The sequence below is a fragment of the Pholis gunnellus genome (genome assembly GCF_910591455.1).
Source record: "Pholis gunnellus genome assembly, chromosome: 5".
In the NCBI taxonomy this organism is placed as follows: Eukaryota; Metazoa; Chordata; class Actinopteri; order Perciformes; family Pholidae; genus Pholis; species Pholis gunnellus.
In genome coordinates this window covers 9,710,788-9,734,597 of record NC_136531.1, presented here as the reverse complement: position 1 = coordinate 9,734,597, position 23,810 = coordinate 9,710,788, and the positions used below count along the sequence as shown (strand labels likewise).

At 40.8% G+C, this 23,810-nt stretch overlaps 2 protein-coding genes across 5 annotated transcripts; one reads left to right on the top strand and one right to left on the bottom strand.

Moving 5' to 3' along the window:
- Nucleotides 1–1,778: 1,778 nt before the first annotated feature.
- g3bp2a (G3BP stress granule assembly factor 2a) lies at nt 1,779–11,687 on the bottom strand. Of its 3 annotated transcripts, none has more exons than XM_079159240.1 (13): nt 11,547–11,687; nt 9,493–9,611; nt 9,327–9,408; nt 8,673–8,846; nt 8,315–8,405; nt 8,077–8,182; nt 7,776–7,971; nt 7,239–7,340; nt 6,365–6,467; nt 6,197–6,256; nt 5,856–5,987; nt 5,600–5,727; nt 1,779–5,044 (listed from the first exon to the last, which is right to left on the bottom strand). In XM_079159240.1, the coding sequence occupies exons 2-13, from the start codon at nt 9,585–9,587 to the stop codon at nt 4,766–4,768; spliced, it is 1,548 nt and encodes a 515-aa protein (XP_079015366.1). In that variant the 5' UTR covers nt 9,588–9,611; nt 11,547–11,687; the 3' UTR covers nt 1,779–4,765. The 3 variants fall into 3 exon arrangements, with proteins under 3 accessions (XP_079015366.1, XP_079015367.1, XP_079015368.1); XM_079159241.1 differs by having other exon boundaries at nt 5,609–5,727; XM_079159242.1 differs by having other exon boundaries at nt 5,609–5,727; nt 7,776–7,956.
- Nucleotides 11,688–13,775: 2,088 nt separating this feature from the next.
- Nucleotides 13,776–21,859, top strand: pkd2 (polycystic kidney disease 2). Of its 2 annotated transcripts, none has more exons than XM_079158778.1 (15): nt 13,776–14,637; nt 14,917–15,030; nt 16,181–16,314; nt 16,635–16,885; nt 17,004–17,228; nt 17,831–18,059; nt 18,148–18,318; nt 18,421–18,602; nt 18,696–18,816; nt 18,923–19,021; nt 19,405–19,526; nt 19,623–19,740; nt 19,857–20,017; nt 20,261–20,408; nt 20,916–21,859. In XM_079158778.1, the coding sequence occupies exons 1-15, from the start codon at nt 14,214–14,216 to the stop codon at nt 21,123–21,125; spliced, it is 2,709 nt and encodes a 902-aa protein (XP_079014904.1). In that variant the 5' UTR covers nt 13,776–14,213; the 3' UTR covers nt 21,126–21,859. The 2 variants fall into 2 exon arrangements, with proteins under 2 accessions (XP_079014904.1, XP_079014903.1); XM_079158777.1 differs by having other exon boundaries at nt 19,854–20,017.
- Nucleotides 21,860–23,810: the final 1,951 nt, after the last annotated feature.

Below are 23,810 nucleotides of genomic sequence, written 5' to 3'. Positions count from 1 at the left end.
TCTGTAACATGCTGACAGGGCTCTATGTAGAAACTTTCGATCCAAATTCTCCGGTGCAAAACCTTCTCCCTTACAAATACTGTATGACAATATTTTTCTTTTTAATGTATTTGGTTCATGTTATGAACAGATTACTGACTTAATATAATATTGAGTTTATTTAAAGGCAAAAATGTTTTTCCAATTTGTAATGTCTGGTCAACATTTTCTAGGTGAAGGGGGAGGGTAATTAGATTCATGACCTTAATGTTTCTCTTGGCGACGGCCCTTCATTTAGCATTCAGTTAATGAATAAACAAAATGAATAGACAAATAATTTGCATTTTCTTCAAGGAGCTCTTCCTGTCGGGTGTAACCTCGCCAAGAGGAAGCTTTCGGAAACAGGCAAACAAGGTACGACATTAATGAATTTCTCAGCACTGTAATTTCATTTTCTCACATGGTTGCATTTTATTGTCCAGAGTGATGCCCAATGATATTGTATTAGTTCTTTTTCAGGGTCCTTTTTGAAAAAGACTGTTGCTGCTAATACAAGAAATGAGAACCCTCCATGTCAGGTTATAACAGACCCTGATGATACTTTGATTACCACCCCTCCACCTCTGATCCTGTTAATAAACCAGGACAGAAGGCCCCTCCTCCTCCACCTCATGTCCTCTTCCAACCTGTCGTGCCTTATGTTCTCCAGTATCCAGTCAGAGGAGGGGCTCATGTACATGGGCAAGATGCCTCCGGCCAGCTTCTTCTCTCTCCTGTTGGTGCGTCAGGCTTCCTCCCAGCTCCTCGATGGTTCTTGGATCTTCAGAGAGACAAAAACCTCCCAGCGGGCCCTCAAAGCGATCCAACAGGAAATCAAAGCGGTCCCCTCCTGGATCAAAGGTTTGATCCTAAATCAAGTGAAACATCTGAAGAGATGCTGGAGGATGAGACCGATTACACCCTTTGATCGCACCTCAATTGTTCATGAATAAGTCCCACAAAATGCATGCAGCTGTTTTTCATTCCAGGTACAATGTGGAGTTGTAATGTTTCTGTTCTACATTTAGTCTCCCTCACCAAAACAAATTTTTCTTAAAGGTTTTATAAACATTTTACATCCATGTTTACTAGACAGCAGCCTTCTTTTTCATTGCCTTTGTTGGCGCATTAGTGTGTAGCTTGACAGGTTACCACCATATGTAGATCAGTAAAATAAGGTGCAACCATTGGCTGGTATGTAGCAAACAAAACAAGGAATCGCTCTTAAAAACAACGCACGTTAAAAGTGGTCACGAGAACCTTTACAAGGGACGCTCCAGTAAATCAGTACACTTCATCGGTTGGGTGAAAGGAGCCGATATATCTGCAGATCCAACCGTTTCCCTCACTGCTGGGTAAACACCCACATCTCAAAGTTCACACCCCCAGTTTGTCACACAGGACTTGAATTATCAATTTTTAGTCTCCAAATTCCAAACCTGGGATTTTCTTAAGACTTGAGAAAGCTTTTTCAGAGCACAGCAGGATTACTACTACAGAGTAGGATTATCCATGACAGTTTAACTGTTCTTGACATGTTAAGTCTGTGGAGTGCCCCTTTAATTATAAACACCATCAGTGTAACACTCGCAAAAAAAAACAAGTTATAACTAAAACTTCAGCTGTCAAACCTGCACCACAGCACAGCTCTTTTACTCCAAAACTTACCAGGGGCGAGCTCATTAACGTGCACCAACAGCTTGTTATTTCAACTATCTTTGAAGAAGGAACCTGTAAAACATGACAAACCGTATGAGTGGTGCTGATATCAGTAGTTTATTGTATGTTAAGTCCAACACATTCAAAATAGAGGGAAAAAAGAAAAGAACAAAAAAAAAAAAAAAAAAAGATTCTCCACCTGCAACACTTTTGTACTAGCAACAAGTAAAGGGTAAACACCGTGGAATTAAGATGGCAGCCAACTGTTTACCACACCTGCTAAAGCCAAGAAGGTACTTCTATTTCCATTGAAAAGGGACTGGAATGATTCACAATGAGGATCCACTCAAATCTTATCTTCAACCACGGGAAAATTGTTTTTTCTTTTGAAGATCCTTTAAAGGTTTGGTTTGGAAAATAGGTGGGAGGGTTAAAAACCTCGGTGAAAAAAGAGAACTATCAAACTGGAAGTTTATATCCTCAAACATTTTGCCACCATTACGATGTCAAAAAAAAACAAATTGGTCAGAAAGCATGATGGCTCTTCTTGGTAAAACCTCTTCCGTGACCATCGCTGTAAAAAGTATGATTGCAGTCAAGTGCTTTAGTTAAGTGATTACCTGACAAATAAACATTCGGGGTAGAGGTACCAATCACAGACTGTTAAAAACACTCACGGTCAAAGAGCGGCAGCTTTTCTGTAATATTAGGTCAAAGACTGATGGTAACAAATCAAAAGGTCTCTATTGAAAACTAATCTCACATCTGAAAATATTTAATCTCAACTACAAAAAGGACAAGAGCCGAGCATCACTGTGGAAAACTACATTAAATACGCCATGTCTGTACATCAAATCTGGTTTTAACTGCAAGAAAGCAAATGTCATGCGGATAACAAGATGAGCACTTAATGGTTGGTTTTTCACTGCCAGATGAGGAATTTAGAGTGTTCAAAATTACAGATTGTCCCAGAAATGTTGTAAATAGTGCAATACCACCAGCAAAGGAAGACCTCATTAGTAGATTTGTCCAGAAAAATGCTACATCGATTTCACTTCCCCTTTCAGTGCAAGATAAAACAAAACAAAACAAAAACAAAAACAAAAAGATCATGTTTTCACTTTTCAGCTGAAACCAAAAGGCCTTCCCTCCCTACCGAGTGGTAAAAGAAAACGCATTCGAGGACAAGAGAGAGACGACCGGTGTGGCTTTCAAATCAGAGTTGCCTTGACTGGAAAAAACTATAAAGACCACAAATAAGCACAATGAATGATCAGCATATGAAAATACAAATGCATAAACGGCTAGAAAAGAGCACAATTATTTGCTTGTCGGTAGACCGGAACTACGACCAGCCGACCAACACAGATCTTTACAAAATTGTTGCTGAGAAAAAGAACAGTCTGACAACTTGTGAGTCCAGAGATGAACCCAAGTGCTACCATGAGTCCCAAAAACTGTGGTCAAACTAAAAGTATCAACAGAATCTGAGTCACACAGAGACATTTGTCCTTTCCAGAGCTTAGTTCACGCAATCATTGTTGTGTAGCGCCATGACTTGTTAAACCAAGAAGCAAGCATTTTCCCGCATAATCTTTAATGTACCTTTTGTTTTTGGGGGGGGGGGGGGGGGGGGGGGGTTGTTCTTCAGATACACCTCTTAACCATTTAACAACAGAACTGGAGGCACCTATTGTCTCTACAAAACCCAGAACAGACACGATACAAAACAAATGTACAAAACTCACAGCAGATCATCTTAGGTAGTAAAACAGTATGGAAAAATGAAATATGCACTTGAAGAAAAAAAAAAAAAACGACCTAAAACTTGTGAATACTGCGATATCTTTTTCTATCTGATCCCAAAAACAATAGTTCAAAATGAGCAGCTCAATAATAGGAGGCAGAAAGCCTCGAGCCGCTGTACTCTAGTAAGACTGGAAAAGGTGAAGTAGAAGGCACCACTCAGAGAAATGAAAACACAGAAAACAAAACATACAGTAAACTATGATTTCTGCTGTACATTTATTCTGTTACTCCGCACTTAAGAGAGGGAGGGAGGGAGGGAGGGAAGAGGGAGGGAAGGTGTCGTCCATCCCAGTTTCGCGGTCTAGCTGGCAGGGAAAACAAAACGAAGAAAAACAAACTTGGAATCAAAAGAAAGAAAACTGAGCGAGCCGCCATCAATACCACCACTCTTCTATTGTTCAACTTTGTGGATCCTTTGTCCCGCCACGCATTTGGTGAAAGTCCAGGATTTTAGCTTTTTCTTTTTATTTGATTTATAAATGAGGAAAAATATAATGTAGATTTGTTCGTCATCTTGTCCATCCAGCAGTAATTGAAGCTTGTTTTGGGTCAAAAGTGTGAAAAGTACATCGGTCACCGCAGACAGGCTGTGAGCGAAGGCCTGCCCACCGAAAGTCGTATCGCTTCGAGACAAAACCGGTCTCTCCAGCTGCGTTCCGAGCGTGGATGTCAATGTAATACGACAAAAGTACCCATTAGTGCATATTGATGAGTGCATTATGCAATTTTGAAGCAGTGGTCTCTCAAAAAGGAAAAAGTAAAAGGCAAGCTTTTCCCCTGGAACTGCACAAATTTTGCATCTCACTCTTTTCCGACAGTAACGGGCAGAAAACTACCATATAAAATGTGCAATAGAGGGATTTCGTGAAGCAGCGCCCCAGTTAAGTCAAGGCATATAATCTCTTTTCCAAATGATGGGCTGTACTATCGTAGTTAAAAGTCTTATCAGTCCCTCCTAATGTGGCAGATTACTCCTGGTTGGTTCGCCTTTTTTCCACAAATTTACAAATTAAAGTTTGTGAATTCTTGAGATACCCGAAAAGGACGCTCAGCTCACAACTAATAAGCGCATTTTTTTTCTGTTTGCTTATTTTGTCTATTTCACAAACAAAAGGTTGACAGGCTGTGTCACATTCCAAAGCAAAAGAGGGAACAAAAAAATAAAAAAATAAAACATAAACCAATATATACGTTCATACATGAAGATTTCTTTTCGTTAACGAGAACGGTTGAAGATGAAGAACACGGTACTACTTCCACACTGCAGGTGGTGCTCTTCTCAGCGGCGCTGGGTCGTGAAGCGACCCTCTCCCTGGCCTCCGGAGCCTCTTCCGGAGCCCATGCCAGGTTTGGGGGCCATGCCGCCTCGAGGTGGTGGTCCCCTGCCGTCACGTTCTCGCATCATTCCGCTTCCCACGATGCCTCTCGACCCTCCGGGGCCTCGGTCGTTGCGCCTCATGTCCCGGCGCTCGTCTCCTCCGCGGGTCTCTCGCTCACGCACCGCCCTCGTCTTCTTCTCCTCCACATTCAGACGCACCTCGCCTCGAAACATGATGGGCTGCAGGGAGAAGAGCGCGGTCAATTCGGGAGAAACTTGAGCACTGAATTATTCCCCCCCCCCCAGATACATTTCACAGCCCACTTCATTCACTGGTTTGTCAATCTGTCCCAGACCCAGTGTAAGCACTGCTGCGTCACACTGGTCTGACCAGACAAGTTCAAATACATGCAAGCACACATTGCTGGTGGATCACTTTGTAAAACTTGAGATTGTCACAATAAAAAAGACAAAGTCTGGTTATTCACCTATTAAATTATTTAAAAATTAAAAACCTATTAAACAATTTAGACAAAATGAATCCACCTCATTCATAACAGTGACACCAGTGAGTTTCTACCACAGCAGGGTTAAGATGAAATGCAGGTTTGTTTTTTAACTCAATGCTATAGTTGGTCTGAACATAGCCTTATATGTGTATTATAACAAACAATGGCTTTAGGCATTTCCTGTTTTTTCTTCCCCCTCTACTGTGTCACTTTATAGACTAGTTGCAGAAATGTGTCACCAAAACCACCACCAGATAAAAGTGGGTAATGGAGTTTCAATACATGCCCCTTCTACCTTGGCCCCCAGGATTCTCTGCACAGGATCAGAGTCGTCAAAGACCACGAATCCAAAGTTGGGCAGCTTCCCACCAACGCCCTTGGTGTTGATCCGCAGCTCAACAACATTTCCATATGCTGCAAGAAAAGAAAATTGTGTGTAATTTAACTAAAATGTATTCACATTAAAAAGACACAGCGTTTACCAATTTTACACGCCATTGGAAAATGTATTAATGATGTGTTGCTTTTTGGAGGAAACGTACTCATGAAGAAGTCTTTGAGCTCGCTCTCATCAATGTCATGTGGGAGGTTGCCAACAAAAAGCTGGTGGCTGTCTGGGTATCGGACAATCCGCCTGCTGTCCATGTCTCCAGGTTCAGCATCTCCCCGGACACCTGCAGGTCACAACAAACACATCAGAGCAGCTCAAAATGCAGAATCTGCAACAAAATCCAGGAAAGCTAAATTCCCCGCATCAAGAAAGTGAAACTCACATCACCCGTGAGACAACAAGAACTAGAATATTCTCACAGAGTGATTGAAGAAAATCAAAAACAGGATTATAGAAATTAAATTAGAAGTGACTTAAAAAGTTCATGTTTACCTTTGTTAACAAAACTCAAGTGTGGTTTCCCTGTTTGTGACTCCGAAGATGCAACACCATCTAATAGTGACAGAGAGGTACAAGCCGTGAGAATATAACAAATGGAAAGCCCAAAAAAGAAGAAGAAGAAGTGAAACCCTTAATCTGGGGAGCGAGTGTTGGCATTACCAGGCCTGGGCCCCCGCGCAGTAAAGGCCGGTCTGTCACGCGTGCGCTGGTCTCTGGACCGAAGAGGTGCTGTCTGTGTCTCCGTCTTGGCTTCAACTCTGGGCTGTGTGGGGGAGGGGCGTCCCAAAAAAAAAAGAACACATCAACCACACATTCTTTTCATCATTGCTTTTACATGGTGCTCCAGAGCATCAGTTTACGTTACCACACTTGAGGTAGTTGTGTGTTTTAGTCTCAAGTCTCTAAAAAGGCACTTTTCTGCCGTTATAATGGCTTTGAGTAATCAAAACGACAATCATCTTTCCCCCTTTTAATGGTTGAAATCAAACATATGACATCTTGGTCAATAGAATTCAAACTGTAGGTTGAACTCTCCTCAGCCACTCTGTAATGTGGGCCAACAACTTAAACCACTTAAGGCTGCCTCTGCTTTGCATTGTGTTGACCAACGTCTGTTAGCGGTCCTAATATACCACAGCCTGTGATTGACCTTCCTCTCTAATCTTGGGTTTTTGCCAAAGTCCTCTGTCTCTTAAACAAGGTCTTATGTTTGACTATAGAGAGGTAGGGTTGGGCAATATGACCATATAGTATAAAGCACGTGATGATAGAAATTTGCCAACCACCAGAGATTCTAATCATACCGTCTTTTTCTTTTCTTTAGGGACGGTTTGAAAAGTGCAAAACCTAATGGTCCAAAACTCACAACAAAAGAGTTCTCCTCACACACACTTCCTCTATTGCTGCGGTTGACCATCATCTAATCCTCAATGCATGATTGAAATAAACACTGTGGTAGCTTCTTATATAGTGACCCATTTCTAATGCGCTCAGAGACTTTATTTCATCAGAAAGATTCTCAATAGTAGGTTACCTGTGAGCTTGGAGCTTTAACAACATGGGGTGGTATTCCAGAGGAGGGGACAGTGCCGCTAGGAGGCAGGTTTTTACTAGTCACCGAGGCCCACGAGAACGTCTGTGAAGGATGCAGTGATCACAGTTTACAACAACTACTCAACACCGTACTCCAACATTAGCAGGTGCATCTTTGGGCATGTTGTTATTATTAACGCTGTTAAATTGGATCACAAAATGACTTTTGATCGTTTATGCAACTTGAAATTCTAGTACTTAATAATTTAGATCTTTTCATCATAATGTAAAACATTGAATACAAATAAACTCTCCCTCAAGTTGCCCAACATCCATAATAAACAGCTTTTTATTCATTTAAAGAGTTTTTTATTATATAAAGAGGTTAGACCAGCACTGCACCAGCCCGCTGTGACTCCCGGCGCTGCGGTTTGTGCTGGATGAAGTTAGGGACAGTCATTTTGGCTCTTCAGTTTAGACACACAAAGAGCTCTGACTGCTATGGCCCCTGATAACCATAGAGATACACCAGGCTTACCTTGGGAGGCTCCTGGGTGTTTGGTGGGGACTCCACAGGGGCCGGTGACGGTGCCTTCTCCTCCATCTCTTCCAGAACCTTCTCATCTACGTCGGGCTTTGTCTCCTCTGCTTTGGGCTCTGGTTCAGGCTCGGGCTCAGGCTCTGGAGCCGGCTCCTCCATGGGCTCCTCTACTCCATTACTATAGAACACACATCTGCATGCGGTCACTTACACAGATACAATAAGTATAAAATGGAAAAATCCTTCATGCAAGATCTTTTTTTTCTTCTAAAAATGATATGATGAGGTTTTAGCATACGCGACAGGGTGCGGTTCATAATAAGTGGTGCTGTTGGGGCTTTCTTGGAGGGGCTCAGGGGATGGATGCCTCTCCTCTGGCTCCTCTTCAACTTCCTCCTCAGATTCTAAATTAGAAAAAGAAAAACAATTTGGAAATTATTTGAATTATCACCCTCACATTTAACCATGTTAAACATTAAATAAAAACTCAAATTATAAAAAAAAAGGACTGTTTGGGATATTTGTTCAAATCTCACCTTCATCAAGCTCAGCTTCAGAGTCTCCAAAAACCTCATCCTCGTAACGAAAGATGTCATTGTGGACGTAGAACTTGTTCGCCACCGAACCCTAAGTAGAAGTTGTCATGCAAACAGATTCCGTTATAAAATGTAAAGCCATTGACATTAAATTGAAGGATCATAAAAAGTATTTTGCACACATTAATAACTCAAACTCTTATTTTTTGGAGTAATTTCACTATAGCAGCAACAACTCCAGATACCAGCTCTGTCCAAAATGTCCATTTCCATTCATTGAGCCAGGAATCTTTGCTATTGTTATTATCACTTAACCTCGGTGTCTGTTAATAGTACTGAAGGGTAGAAGGGTACTCACTTCTGGAGCAAGCACGAATGTTTGCATAAACTTCCTCATGGGCTGACCGTTGTTCGACAGTTCTCCCAGGACCTGAACCACCACTCCATCGCTCAGCGTGGCATGGGCATCCACATGCCGGATCTTTGTGTGGCACTCACTGAACTGCAGGGACATGACCTTCTTGTGGATTTCCTAAGAGATGCAGAGACAAGTAGATAACCATGAAAATGTACGAGGAGAAAAGTGGAGGACAAATTAGTCAAAATCAACATCCTTTTGTAAATCAAAAGATATTCCCATGCTGTAAAATCTGATTCCCATTAATGTCAAGAATTTGGCAGATAGCAACAATCTGAGGTCTGCCAGTGTGTTTACTTTCACAGTCATTACGCAGCTCACCCCAAAAGCAGGGTGATGCCATTTATTTTGTATGTCTGACTCAATCAACAGAAATACTGATACATGGAAATATAAAGTTGTCACAAAAGGGCAGAAAGTTTTATACGATTTGACAATCCTGTCAACATGGTTTCTTCCTTTCTAAAATGGTGCCAATTATTCATTTTCATTAAAAAGGAATACTCATTTCTTCACCAAAGTGAATAATTGTGTACTATACACCTATTACACAGTGTTTGCAATTTGAGTTCATTATTGGGCCATAGCACCTACCGCTTGCCCGTACACCGCTTCCGCCAGCTTCCCACTCGGGTCCAGTCCTCCATGAACATAGGAAGAATTCCTCCCATAAAACCTAACGGCACAACAATAGGAAGGTTACACAGCATGACCAAAACCTACAAATGTAGTGTCTTCCACGTCACATTTTGGTAGTTACCTGTGCAGGAAATCTGGTGCTTTGTTTAAGAGTGTGTAATACTGCCTCACAAACTCCCGCCCTACAAGCAGGGGACTTGGCTTCTCCATCACCATTTCTTTGGTAAACAATATTAAGTGCTGAAACAGAAGATGAACAAGGGATTCAGTCTAAAAATGGCATCTAGAGATGTAATACACACACACTCAGTTGGCAGTTTATTAAAGGCACAATATTAAAAAAAACAATGCAGTCCAACACTACAGCCTTGATATCAACACTATGTTCAAGAAAAGGTCATTTAGTCTTTATTTTAATCATACAGTTTTAGTTAGACGTTGATAGGACTTTTAGGTCATTTTGAAGGCTGAAGCATATGGTTCTGGTGAATTGTATTGCATTATATTGAGGAGGTCTCTGAGATTGTATCTTAATATCTTATTACTTGGAGTAATACAATACAATTCAAGTGCACCACATAACTACAGCCTGAAGAAATGACCATATAGTTGAAGAAACACTTAAAACTTTCTTAAAGGTTAGTTTTGTTGCAACGCTTTTGCACAGGACTAATAGTTTAGCTAGGCGTACCTAACAAATTGGAGTGTAGGATATTACTTAAGCTTAGAATTAGTTAGAGAGCCAACGTTATCAGGCAATTTTAAGGAAGACCATTTTAGTTTTCATGAACGCTTGTTGTACCGCAGGTAAACAACAGTTGGGTTTGAGTTGCAAGTAACGTTACAGGAAGTACAAAGGTCAATCACGTCTGCTTTTAGAGAACAAAGTTCCACTTTCTGTCTCATTAGGGCTACGTTTTATTAGATCCACATCAATCCTATTGCAGAAGCAAGACACTTTACTGTTAAGCTAGCTGGCTAACACACTAGCTAACACACAACTGCGCCATCACGTTCATCCAATGAGACAAAGAAGGAAACCGGGTGTACATAAAAAAAAGGGAAGCGATTGATGCAGGTGTCCAAGTTTGGCAGCGGGGAGAACGAACTTTACTACAAATAAATCCCACTTTTAATCAATATATCGTGCATCACATACGAGTCAAACACATGCGTGCATCCCTTTGTAGACAAGTGGCCTACTGTATGAGTTAGTTAGGCCTTTCATGTCCATGCTAACAACATTTTGCCATTTCTCACATTTGTCGCATGTATATTAGCCAAATGACATGACGGATTCATACTTTGTATTGTCGGTTCCTATCCTAGAAATTGCGCGCCTACACAGTCAGCTAGGTCAACGTTTTCTAGACTACAAAAACAACGGAAGGACTACAGACTGAACTACTGGTCTCTTTGCTGTCATCTCAAATGGCTAACGTTAGCCCGGCAAACAGGAAGGCAACGCGAAGCTTGCGACATGCTAGTTGGCTAGCTAACATTAGCTTAAGCTAACTTGTGGCGTCGTCGGTTTTTCTTCAGCGGGCTTATATATTTTTTTAATTTGCAGGAGAAACATATTTCAAGAAACACATAGTTATTGTCGATAAACACAGAAAAAGTGACACCTGACAAGACGTTACTTTGCTGTACTATCGCACAAAACTTGCACGCTGATTGCAAGCGGGGAAAACCACCAAGCCGACACAACGTTGAGGTGATAGCCATTGTAACTGCACCAATAAAGTATTGTCATACCAGTGAGGCTCAACAACTCACATGTACTACTCATTTCTAATAAATTGAATCATATTGGATACAACTCGTAGGTAATATAAAAGTTGCCTCAAACTTTAGAATAAATGACCCCCAACTTACATCGACTGTCAAACCATCATCAATGAAACAAATGGAGTGCTATGCTAGCTCAAAGAAAACAAAGGAAAGGCAGATTTTACCAATTTAACTGACACTCGTGGTATTTAACTAAATATCGAGTGTGGGCTCTTTGTACAGTAGCGGGATGCCTCATTAGATGGCAACGTTGGGCGATTACAGTCTGTCTAGTCGTGGTTTAGACCAACGTTAGCTAGACAATGCGGCTAACGTTAGCTCGTACAGTCAACGTTAGCTTGTCAACCGTCTCATAGCGTTGCTTAGAGGAGGCTCACTTACCTTATGAAAGACCTATCTATGTAGACAGAATTATTTGTAATAAATATCAACGAGTAAACCGACTGTAAACTGCTCTGAAATATCCCAGAGGTAATAGCGATATTTCCCTCGCTTCACTAACTAACAGTTTATGATCTCTGCTGTCCCAGAGATTGCAGATTTAAAGTGATAGGTTCTATTTATTGTTATACCCCTGCAATCTGGGGCAGGGAACCCCCATCACAAAGATTCAGCCAATGGGCTGTTTACACTAGGCAACATAAATTATGACGACAGACATATAACCACGCCCCCCCCCAACTTTCTACTAATGCTGTCCCAAAGAATATTTGACTGACAGATAGATAGATAGATACATATATATATATATATATATATATATATATATATATATATATATATATATATATATATATATATATATAGATAGATAGATAGATAGATAGATACTTTATTAATCCCGCAAGGGGAAATTTGTTCGCTACAGCAGCATTATGATACAGCTAAGCAATCAAAGTAACAGAGTAAAAAAAATGCACAGTATATATACAATAAAATAAAATAATATTAACTAACTAAACAGTAGTGCAAGGTTAAATTAACTAACTAAACAAACATTTTAACCAACAACAAACAAACAACAGTGTAACAGAGTTATAGTCTTATAGACTTGACGAGTAGTATTGAACATCACACTTGTGTTACTTTCATCAGAGCTTTATTTATGACTTCAAGACCATTCTCAAGTAATTTTCTCTGTCTGCACTTTGTTAACTGTCAGTTCTTGTTTTATCATTTGACTCTGTTGTTAAAAGAGCATGCTGAGCCAACCTAAACAAAAAAACAACAATAGGCATACAAATCAACAACAGCAGGGGGGGGGGGGGGGGGAAAGAGAAAGGACACATAACCCACTAACACCACACAAGGAAGTAGGCAACAACGTGGCGTGTTACAAGTTGACAGTATTGAGATGGGGAGGGAGGGGGGGAATCTAAGCTGTTTCAATAATGGTGACCATGAGTTTATCTGACGTTATTTTGGTGGATATTAGACAGACAGCCTGAACAGTACAGCTGCTTTCATGTCTCAATAGACAAATATATGAATTCAAAGAAAACAAATGTGAAACATCACTCACTCACAGTCAGGGGTCAGGGGTCAGGGGTCAGCTATGGAGCAAAACCTGCTACCCCCGTTGCCTTGTTTGCTATGCAGAAAATGTAGTCTCAAACAAGAGTGCTTTGATGCAAATTGCATACAATGCATACAATGCATTTCTTTGCAATGCATACATGCAAAGAAATGGTAATATTCCTGATGTTTTAAATAGCTTGTCACGTGTGTAGGCCCAGCTTTTACAAGTCTGGATATTGAGCGCCACCAAGTGGTCGAAAATAACTTACACTTTTGTTGACGTCATCGACTAAAACAGAGTAAAGCAGACCGTTCGTTTGCACATCATTTTGTAAACAAAGTTTTCAAACGAAAGTTTAATGAAATAAATATAAATAAAATATATAACAGTTTTTTTATTTCAGTTTATTTTGCTGCTTAAATATGATTTAATGATGAATTGTACCTCAACTCTTAACAATCCCACTTTGTTGTGATGATAAAAAACACAACCTCGTGAAGTTGTGTTTTTTATCCTCACAACAACTGTTACAACATTTTAAAATGTGCAACACTTGTGTTGCATGTACTCTCACGTGGCCCCCTTGGTTTCTAAACCTAAATGCATTGTTGACATGGCAACCGCTGACCCAAACACACAGAGGTTACGTAATGCTATAACTATCTACATTCATCTAACGAACTGTATTAAACATTTTAAAGTAAATGCAACGATTATTGGTCGTGATAAAGAGCTCAGCAGGCTTTAAAAAAGCTTTCAAAGAAAATTATTACTTTTGGGGAACAGAACTCTGATATTTAAGAATTAACAAAAAACAAGCAAATAAACTAAAAGATGTAAATGCAAACCATTAATCTAAGTGCATATATATAAATGAACTTAAAGCATTTGTCAGAAATTATTTTTTCCCCCCACAGAGGTGTTTTCCATCCTTTACTGCGACGCCATGACTTCTAATCTGAGTCCCGGACAAATGAGAAAGAGAGTTTTTTGGAGTTCGAGAACAAGATGGCTGTCCTGGGGCAAGAAAAGTATCTTTCTTCTTCCACATTAAAAACGGCATTTTAATGCGACCATCGGCGCCATGTAATTAGCTCATTAGGTAAATAACTCCAATAGCTCATTAGGCAACAACTTTAAACGCTTTAAAGGCATCGCTTTATAACGGAGGACATCGTTTTTTGAGACGGAATTGAAGATCGGAAAGTTTTCTTAACGGGTTGTTGAGAGTGAAAAGTAACTTAGGCTACTTAACGCTGCCTATTAGGAGCATGATTTAAATGTATCGATTGTGACTTTTACATACAACGTAACCTTTAATGTTATCTTAGTTAATTGTCTAACTTTCCTAATCTGTCTGCTTCTGTTTTTTTTAGGCGTTTAACGTTTAGTATCTCTCAAGCGAATGCCCGAAATATTTCAGCCGTTGTAAACATTTATCCGAAGTTGTAGCGTTTTTACATAACGGTTAACTTTTTCCTCACATGCGCCGCACACGCTAGATACATTAAAAACAACCTAAGTGGACCATGACTTCATCCCGAGTCAGACCGCAGCAGCTACCGCAGAGCCAGGCTGACAGGTCCCCGCACAGACTCGACCCGAGCGAAGGGATAGAGATGGAGAACATCCAGCATCAAGATCTGGGGCTCGGAGGAGTGATAGGCACCCCGTCCCCTCCGTCGAGACAAGCGTGGAGTCGGGACAACCCGGGGTTTGAGCCCGAGGATGAGATCATGGAAGCCGACTGGCCTCCAGCGAGTCCCGGGAGGAGGTCGGTGTCCACGGCCTCCAGCAACAGCTGCAGCAGCGGCCTGGGCAGCTACACCGGAGCGGGCAGCAGCACCCAGATCCCCCGAGGAGGACTCTACCCGACCCCGACTGTGGATGCCCGGCAGCAGGACAGGCATGACCACCGCAGCTGTATGAAGCAGATACTCCAAAGGATCAGAAGTTAGTCACTTTACTTTGTGCTTTGTAAAACTTCATAGAATAGTGTGTTATATAACCAATAATTGATGAATATAATAATCAAATACAGCCATCAAACCAGAATGACATAGGTCAAACAAATTCCAGTAATATAAGATAACAAATAACTGCTCTTCCTAGCTCCATAGCTGAGTCTATAGATAATACTGTAAGTTTTACATCAATATTTATGTACTCATGTCTCTCTATATACTGTACAGTTCACGTTCATGATTAATTGCTTTTTTTCTTTCTCTGCAGTCCTGTGGGGCACAGAGCTGATGGAGGACAGTGACAGCAGTCGAGAGAGGTACCTCAGGAACGTGCTGAGGGAGATGATTACATACATCACATTCCTCATCACTATTTGTATCTGTAAGTAACCACTTTAAATAAGGCTGTAAAATGACATGAGATTTATGAACAAGGTTCGTCGGCATAGCCCACCTTCCAGTCTTAAACTGTGTCCAAATTGCACTCTTCATACTAATTCTATGTTTTTTTGTGTGTGTAGTTACTAGTGTGTTTACACTGGAAATAGTGCAAAAGTGGGTATTCTCAAAAGAGTTAGCATGCATATTAAATCAGCTTGATTTTGAAAGTGGCAAAACATTTAAATAAATTGTTCATGGTGATGCGATAGCTCCAGGAAGATCTCAGGTAACCAAACAACTAAGTATTAACCAGTATGTCACTCTGCACCCATTACATAATTTCCTGTTAGTTCAAGACAGTATGATTTATTGTATAGTAACTGAAATAACTATACAGTATATACACACACTGGGCGTTAGGACATGTGGTGTAAACATAGCTTCAGATGGTCACATTGTTTAAGGATCACGCCACCAATTATGTGGAACATTTTGGTGACATATATCTATAAAGTAAAATATAAAGTAGTGCCCTAAAAAGTGAATTGACAGTATCCCAGCCTGGGCACCTTTCTTGTAGCTGAAAAGTTATTTTCCAAGCTCACAGTGTATGCTTAATGTTTTTGGCAGCTGAAAATCAGAACTCTGACACTCTTCAGGGGACTTAGATTTCAACAACAGCATCAATTTGAATGGCGCATTTTGGAATGGTAAAAAAGGTAATGGAAATCCCAAATGTAAGATGTGTGGGATGAGAAAACGTGTGGTAACGTTTCTCTACTCTTTTTTTTTGCCAAACTATGGTTAAAGGGTGGATCAGGAAATGATTTTTTGGCAGACTAGATTGAGGCACATTCTGCCAAGCAGAGCTTGACTATTAAACATAGTTTCCAGAGCTGCTCCCTGGTGATTACTGAATGCTACAGAGAATAGCAATGCATAGGTGAAACTAAATTAAAAAAGTTTAACTTAACGTTGAGTTTTTTGTCTTTGCATCGTCTTACCAGATGTAAATTGATATACACAGAAAGCATTCTCTGTTAATTCTTCTCTTTGTATTCTGCAATGTAACAAGGGCTTGTAATGTAGCTAGTGCTAATAGGAATATAACTTTCAGTAATGGTTATGATATATTGTGCTTTGCTCTGCAGTGACCTATGGGATGGTGAGTGCCAACATGTACTACTATACCAAAGTCATGTCTCAGCTTTTTTTGGACACACCGCTATCTGCCGGGGACCCTTCCTCTTTTAGAAGCCTCTCAACCATGGACGATTTCTGGAAGGTAAACTGCAAAAGTCTTCTATTTTAGATATCATTTGTATAACTGTGTTACATCTTGAGAAAAGAAGCCTCTGCACATGTAGGTTGGATGCAAGTATTTAAAGGAGCAGTTAAACGTTTTAGAAAATACACATATTTGCTTTCTTGCTGCAAGTTAGATGAGAATTTGGATAACACTCTCATATCAGTCTTTTAAACAAACGGCTACAACCAGCAGCCGGTAAGCTTAACTTAACATAAAGACTGGAAACAGGGAAACAGCTAGCCTGGTTCTGCACAGTTCTATTTCTGTCCTAATTCTGATCACTCCTACACGTATAGTTCACAGAGGGACCTTTCCTCAATGGCATGTACTGGGAGGTGTGGTACAACAACAAGAGCCTGCCAGAGAATCAGAGTCTCATCTACTACGAGAACCTCCTCCTTGGGGTGCCACGGCTCCGGCAAGTCAAAGTCCGAAACGAGTCCTGCTCCATCCACGAAGACCTTAGAGACGAGGTTCTGGACTGCTACAACATGTACACCCCAACCAACGAGGAGACGACCTCCTTTGGCCCCAAGAACGGAACCGCGTAAGTCCATGCATCTAATTTGATATCGTTCAAATATATTATATTATCAGCTTTACAAGGAGGCTAGATCTGTAACAAATGTCTACATCCTAAATCTTATCTTTCGGTTGTCTCTTAGGTGGGTGTATACAGCAGAGAGTGACACGAACGGGAGCGGTTATGTGGGCCAGATATCTAAATATGGAGGTGGAGGATACTACCAAGACCTGTCTCGTACTAAAGAGGAGACAGCAACCCAACTGCAGTTTCTCAAAGACCAGCTGTGGTTGGACAGAGGCACCAGAGCGGTGTTTCTCGACTTCTCTGTCTACAATGGGAACATCAACCTTTTCTGCATCGCCAGGTAGGAATCTTCAACCACATATTTACAATGTTATCTCTGGGTTTCAGATTTATTGATGTGGTATAGAGAATACAAAGAACATACGGTACAATATTGGCACCCGCTCGTTTTGACATGCAACAAAAAATATTTTATCGGAACCTAATTTTACGTCTAACATTTGGTTTATGCAACGTTGAAAAATAGACAAAAGGTTATGTTTGCTGCAGAAAATGTGCAGTTGAAACATTTAAAATAGTTGAAAAACTCATAGTGGGTATCGTCCTAGCCCCTTGATACACATTAATCAGTTGCTATTTTTTAAAATTTATTTTACAATTAATCTCAAGAAAAAACTCGACATCGAAAAATGAACATGACAATTTCCCAGAGATATTCCATTTAAGAGAATATGAAAGGTATAAAACATTAGTGAATGTTTGGTATTTCTGTTTGATAACTGACTTAAATAATTCATTAATTATCAAAATTGCTGTCAAATTTCTGTCAACATTATTCAATAGCCATTACAACCTGAAAAGGGAGGAAAATGAATAATTCACCCTTAATCAATTTTGATTTACATCCCTGCGCTTTATTTTTTAACTGCATGCATTTGTCAGGTTGTTGGTGGAGTTTCCTGCTACTGGCGGGGTGGTGACCTCCTGGCAGTTCCAAACAGTGCGTCTGATACGATATGTGTCCAGCTGGGACTACTTTGTGGGTCTGTGTGAGGTGGCGTTCTGTCTGTTCATCCTCTACTACATGGTGGAGGAAGTGCTGGAGATCCGCATCCACCGCTTGCATTACTTCAAGAGCCTGTGGAACTGTCTGGATGTTCTCATTGTCGTGGTGTGTATCATCGTTATTCAAGTCATTTGATAATCATTCTAACAAGACCGACTGAGTTTGTTGTTTTCTCCGTCTGCTCTGTCTTCAGTTGAGTGTCGTTGCCATTATTATGAACATAACCAGAACAGCCATGGTTGGCAACCGTCTGAAAGGCCTGTTGGAGAACCACAATGCTCACCCTAGTTTTGAGCCTTTGGCCAACCTGCAGATCCAGTTCAACAACATGGCTGCGGTCATCGTCTTTTTTTCCTGGATCAAGGTGCAAATATTTCCCCTTTGGTTCATAATCAGTCGGAAACCACCAGAGCCGAAAGAACCCGAATACTGTACTGCCGATTAATCATTTCTCACATTCTTGTAGCTTTTTAAGTTCATCAACTTCAATAAGACCATGAGCCAGCTGTCCGGCACCATGTCTCGCTGTGCCAAGGACCTTGTGGGTTTTGCCATCATGTTCTTCATCATCTTCCTGGCGTATGCTCAACTAGCCTACCTGGTGTTTGGAACCCAAGTCAACGATTTCAGCACTTTCCAAGCCAGCATGTATGTAATTCAAAGTTAACTCCACACATGCACAAACTCGTCTGAAACAACTGTTGTTTTCCTGCAGTTAAAACATGTTTCCGTTTTGTGTAGATTTACCCAGTTCCGTATCATTCTGGGAGACTTTGAGTTCTCAGAAATAGAGGAAGCAAATCCAGTGCTTGGACCCATCTACTATACGACCTTTGTCTTCTTCATTTTCTTTATCCTCATGGTGAGTAGGGTGTAGTCACCTGTTGTGTTGAAGTTTGTTCATGTTGTTTACGTACATCCCCTCCCTCACTAACACAAGAGCACCTGTTCTCATCCTTTCTGCATAGAACATGTTCCTGGCCATCATCTATGACACGTACTCTGAGGTGAAGGCCGACATGTCCCAGCAGAGGTCTGAGATGGAAATGACTGATCTCCTTAAGAAGGTATTGAACTACATGTATCATTCTTTTTGGCTTGGCAGATTAAATCCGTTAAATCAACAGTAGCAGCCATGGCAATGACAGAACCGCTCCAGAAGCTACTCCTTTGGGTCTGGTTGTATCTACTAACAATTACAGATATTGGAAAGATGTTATTAGAATATATATTAGAAAAGAAAAAGAACATTATAACAATTTCTTCTGATGTGAGTCAAGCCTCAAGTTGACGACAAGAAACCCTGAATGTTTCAGGTAGCACACCAGAATGGTACCAAAGGTTGTCATCTGATCCTGAGAACATGTTTGCTAGTTTGTGTATTACTTTAAGCTGTGACTGATTTGTTTAGGCAAGTCCAAATGTAAGTTGAAGGATTCTTCTCTCTCAGGGCTGTAACAAAGCTTTGATGAAGCTGAGACTCAAGAAGACGGCAGTAGATGACATCTCCGACAGTTTGCGTCAGGCCGGAGGCAAACTCAACTTTAATGAACTCCGCCAGGATCTTAAAGGGTGAAGACAACTTCAAATAGCGCTAAAAGCTATGAACTATTATATTATTTTAATACGACGTGTCCTGAGAGTGTTTTGATTGTTTTCTGTCCTCAGAAAGGGCCACACAGACGCAGAGATTCAGGCCATCTTTGCCAAGTATGATCACGATGGCGACCAGGAGCTGACGGAGCATGAACACCAGCAGATGAGAGACGACCTGGAGAAAGAGAGAGTGAGTGACGATGCATCACATGGAAAAAGACAACACGCCTGCGTGTATGTGGTAATTTACGCTCAGCCAAAACAACACTGCGGATGTTCAGTGTGTCTCTGCTCGCTTGCCAGGAGGACTTGGATCTGGAACGCAATTCGCTGACCAGACCCAGCAGCGGGCGGAGCTTTCCTCGCACACAGGAAGACTCGGAGGAAGACGATGATGAGGATAGCGGCCACAGCTCTCGCCGCCGCGGCAGCAGCTCGGGGGGGGTCTCCTATGAAGAGTTTCAAGTGTATGGAGCTTTTACTATTATACCATAACTTACAAGCAATATATTCTTTTATTTCCTTTTTAAACTATTGAGCAGAAAATATAACTAACTTTACAAATATAAAATTACATCAAATGTACTGTATCCGTAATGCCATGTTGCTTATGGGCAATAATGTTGGCTCTACTTTGAGGTCCCCTCTTAGTCAAGACATCCCTGTTCATGTAATATTATAAAGGGAACTAGCGTCTCTCTGTTTCTCAGGATGGTGAGACGTGTGGACAGAATGGAGCATTCAATCGGCAGCATAGTGTCCAAAATAGATGCTGTGATCGTGAAGTTGGAAACCATGGAGAGAGCTGTACTCAAAAGGAGAGATGTGCTGGGCAGACTGCTGGACGGAGTCATGGAGGTGAGATACATGAATCTTGCTCCGTATCTGCTGGATCTGTTAATGGGAAACTGATTACTAGTTAGCAATATCAACTTAAAAGGTGATGTCTGTGGTTTGTTTACACTTTACAGCTTGTTTTTGCTGCCCCCAAGTGGCTGAAAAATCCGTTATTGTAGGTTTAAGTAACTGGGTTACAGCTGCCTTTCTGCAATGACTTCTTAAATGCATTACAAGTCACAGTTTCTGTAATCGAGGAAAAGCAAAACTTGATTTCCTCATCTTGATTTCTCCTGGAGAAAGCTGATTTCTTTATAAATCTTACATCATTAATACAATTAACATAAATAAGCCATGTGCCATAATTAAGTTGGCGGGAAATGTGAATACTGTCCTGCTGCATGAACTGTATATGCAGATCTACATTAATCAGGTTACAACAGTGCACATTGTCAGATATCTTAGGTGACCTGGTTTCTTATGTGCATGTAAACAAGCCGTACAACTTAATCCGTTGTTGTCTGTCAGGATGAGCGTCTAGGACGGGACACAGACGTCCACAGTGAGCTGATGGAGAGGCTAGTGAGGGAGGAACTGGAGCGCTGCGAGTCTGACGATATGGTCTCGCAGGTCAGCCACCCACAGCCTGTCACTCCTGTCGGCCCCCGGCCCCGCCCGTCCTCTTCCCTGTCCACCGACGGCCTCGACATGAGCACAAACGGGAGCAGCCATGTGTGAGGACCGGGGCCCAGTGAAGAATATTCCACTCTGGCAAAAGAAAACCTCTCTAATGGAAATATCCCTGCAGAGGTACACGTAACCAAGATAATATTTCATGAGGTATTACAAAGGAAGTGACAAAATCAAATGCACTTTACCTCCAATACTTTAATGCACTGAAAGTGAGTGAGGCTCTCCTGTGAGACATCTAAATATATTCACTAAAGCTATTATCAAGTATTACTTTAACAGGATGATGAAAGGAAACATACAGATGTGGAAAGAGGTTGAAGAATAACAAAAGGATTTACAGTAAAGTGTTATATCACAGTATTAGATATAATACACCAGCCTGCAACCATACTCAGTTGTACTCTGAATACACAGCGTATGATTTTAGTATTCCGTGAGAAATATGCTCACCTGCTTTTGATTACTGTATCCACACATCTTAGCATTTACACAAATACCAAAAATGCATTTCTGTTAATTATGCTGATTATTGTTTTCATAATTTTAATACACAGTAGGTACAAGTGTGGCACATTCTGTCATATTTACTTATCCTCTGTACATCAATTAAGCTTCAAATTAAATAGCTTATCATTTTATGATACATATTGTAACTTAAAACAAACTTCGATTTGGAGTGCATCTAGTGTTCATGGGAAACCCATGCATTTATTATTTTTCTCTGTGCCTTACATTTTATACAATCTATTTCTTTTTGTAATCTGTTATGCCAAATAAAGTGTTATCAAAAGATACATTTGTTTTATTTGTTGCAGTTTCTCTGACTTGGATTACGATTCATTTTAAGTGACAAGAAAACAACCATAAACCACATTTCTATAAAAAATGATCTTCCTTTTAAATTGTTTTAACATTATTTATACCACATGCTTTATATATTAAGGATAAGGTACTCATAAATGATAACATTAGATTATAGTAGTGCCAAATCAATATTGTTCTTTGATTTTCTTCAGACTACATCTGCAGTTTATTGAATGGAAATGTTCTTTGATATTATGATCACATGTCCTTCCTTTCATATGCTAATTCATGCCCCTAGATACCGAAAATGAAGTAATGCAACAATTAAAATATGACTGTAAATGTACACCAGAGGAATCCGTTACAAAATGTGACCTGGTTATGTACAAATACTGTACTAAACGATTAGTCAGATAATTCCCTAATAATCTGGAACTAATTAAGAAAGAAATGCAGACACGTTCTTATTTCAGTTACTATACTACCAAATGATATAGTTCTTTCTGTAAAACTTCCTTTGAAACTGTTAGGATATGACTGACCTGTAAAATAAAGCATTGGCAAGTATTAAACAATCACATACATTCAACAGAATAACTAGGTCAACATTAAAACACACTGCACTGAAAAAAAACCCAAAAGAACAATTTTACATGAAAATGTTTATACATGTTCTCAAAAAGCTGTATCGTAATATAAATGGGTGTTCATTTTTATTATAGCTGGTGATTTTAATCAAACAAAGCTCAGATCTCTTTTACCTAGATTCTATCAGCATTTCCACTTCAGCAAATATTCCTGGCAGCTACAAAGCACTCCCCTGCTCCGACTTTGGACAATCGGACCATATTTCCCTGCTTCTGCTGCCTACCTACACTCCCAGCTGAATAAACGTGCCAAACCATCAGAAAAAAACCCTTAATTGTTGACAGATGAAGCTACAGACTGTACAGACACATGTTCGGGGATGCCGTCACCCAGGAGAACAACATCAATCTTAAGGAATATACATCCACAGTGACATCACATATCAGCAAAGTGTGTTGATGATGTGGTGATCACAAAGACAACTAAATCTGTCCCCAGCCAGAAAGCCTGGTTGAATGGAGAGGTGAGGACACTATCCAAGGCTGCTTTTTGTTCAGGTGACAACGAAGCATAAAGCATCGCCGGGAACAAGATTGATTGTCATCAAAGAGGCAAAGCGGAGGCGTCAAGAGAGACCTCAACACCAACAACACTAAAGATATTTGGCAGGCGATCCAGAATGTCACAGGTTACAAAAGCAGTAGCACCCCCATCACGTGTGAGGTCTTTTATGCTCTCTTTGATCTCCTCAACAAAGAGTCAGCGGTCAAGTCTGCGCCCGCCTACAAAGAACCGGCCACTGTCAGTATCCACAGTGGATGTGAGGAAAAACCCAGATGAGAGTCAATATGAGTAAAACTGCTGGGCCCGATAACATCCCTGGTTGTGTACTAAGAACACGTGCCAACCAGATGAGGTCATCACTGACATTTTCAACACATAACTGTCACAGGAGAGTGTTCCCACCTGCTTCAACAGACCCACCATCATCCCAGCCAGCCTGGACCTTTTACCGGTTTGCATACAGAGCCAGCAGAGCCACAGAGGATGCCGTCTCCACTGCTCTCCACTCGGAGACACGTACATCAGAATGATGTTTGCTGATTTCAGCTCAGCATTCAAGACAATCTCCCTCATGAAACCGATTGGTAAATTTAGCACTCTAGGCTCGAGTACCTCGATGATCACTGGTTGTTGGTCTTCCTTAGAAACAGACCCCAGGCAGATCCGATTGGGAGTCACACCTCCTCCCCTCTTGTATTGAACACCGGAGCTTCTCTGGGCTCTGTGCTCATCATTGGTATCCATCTACCGAGCATTATTGTTGACATGAGGTGC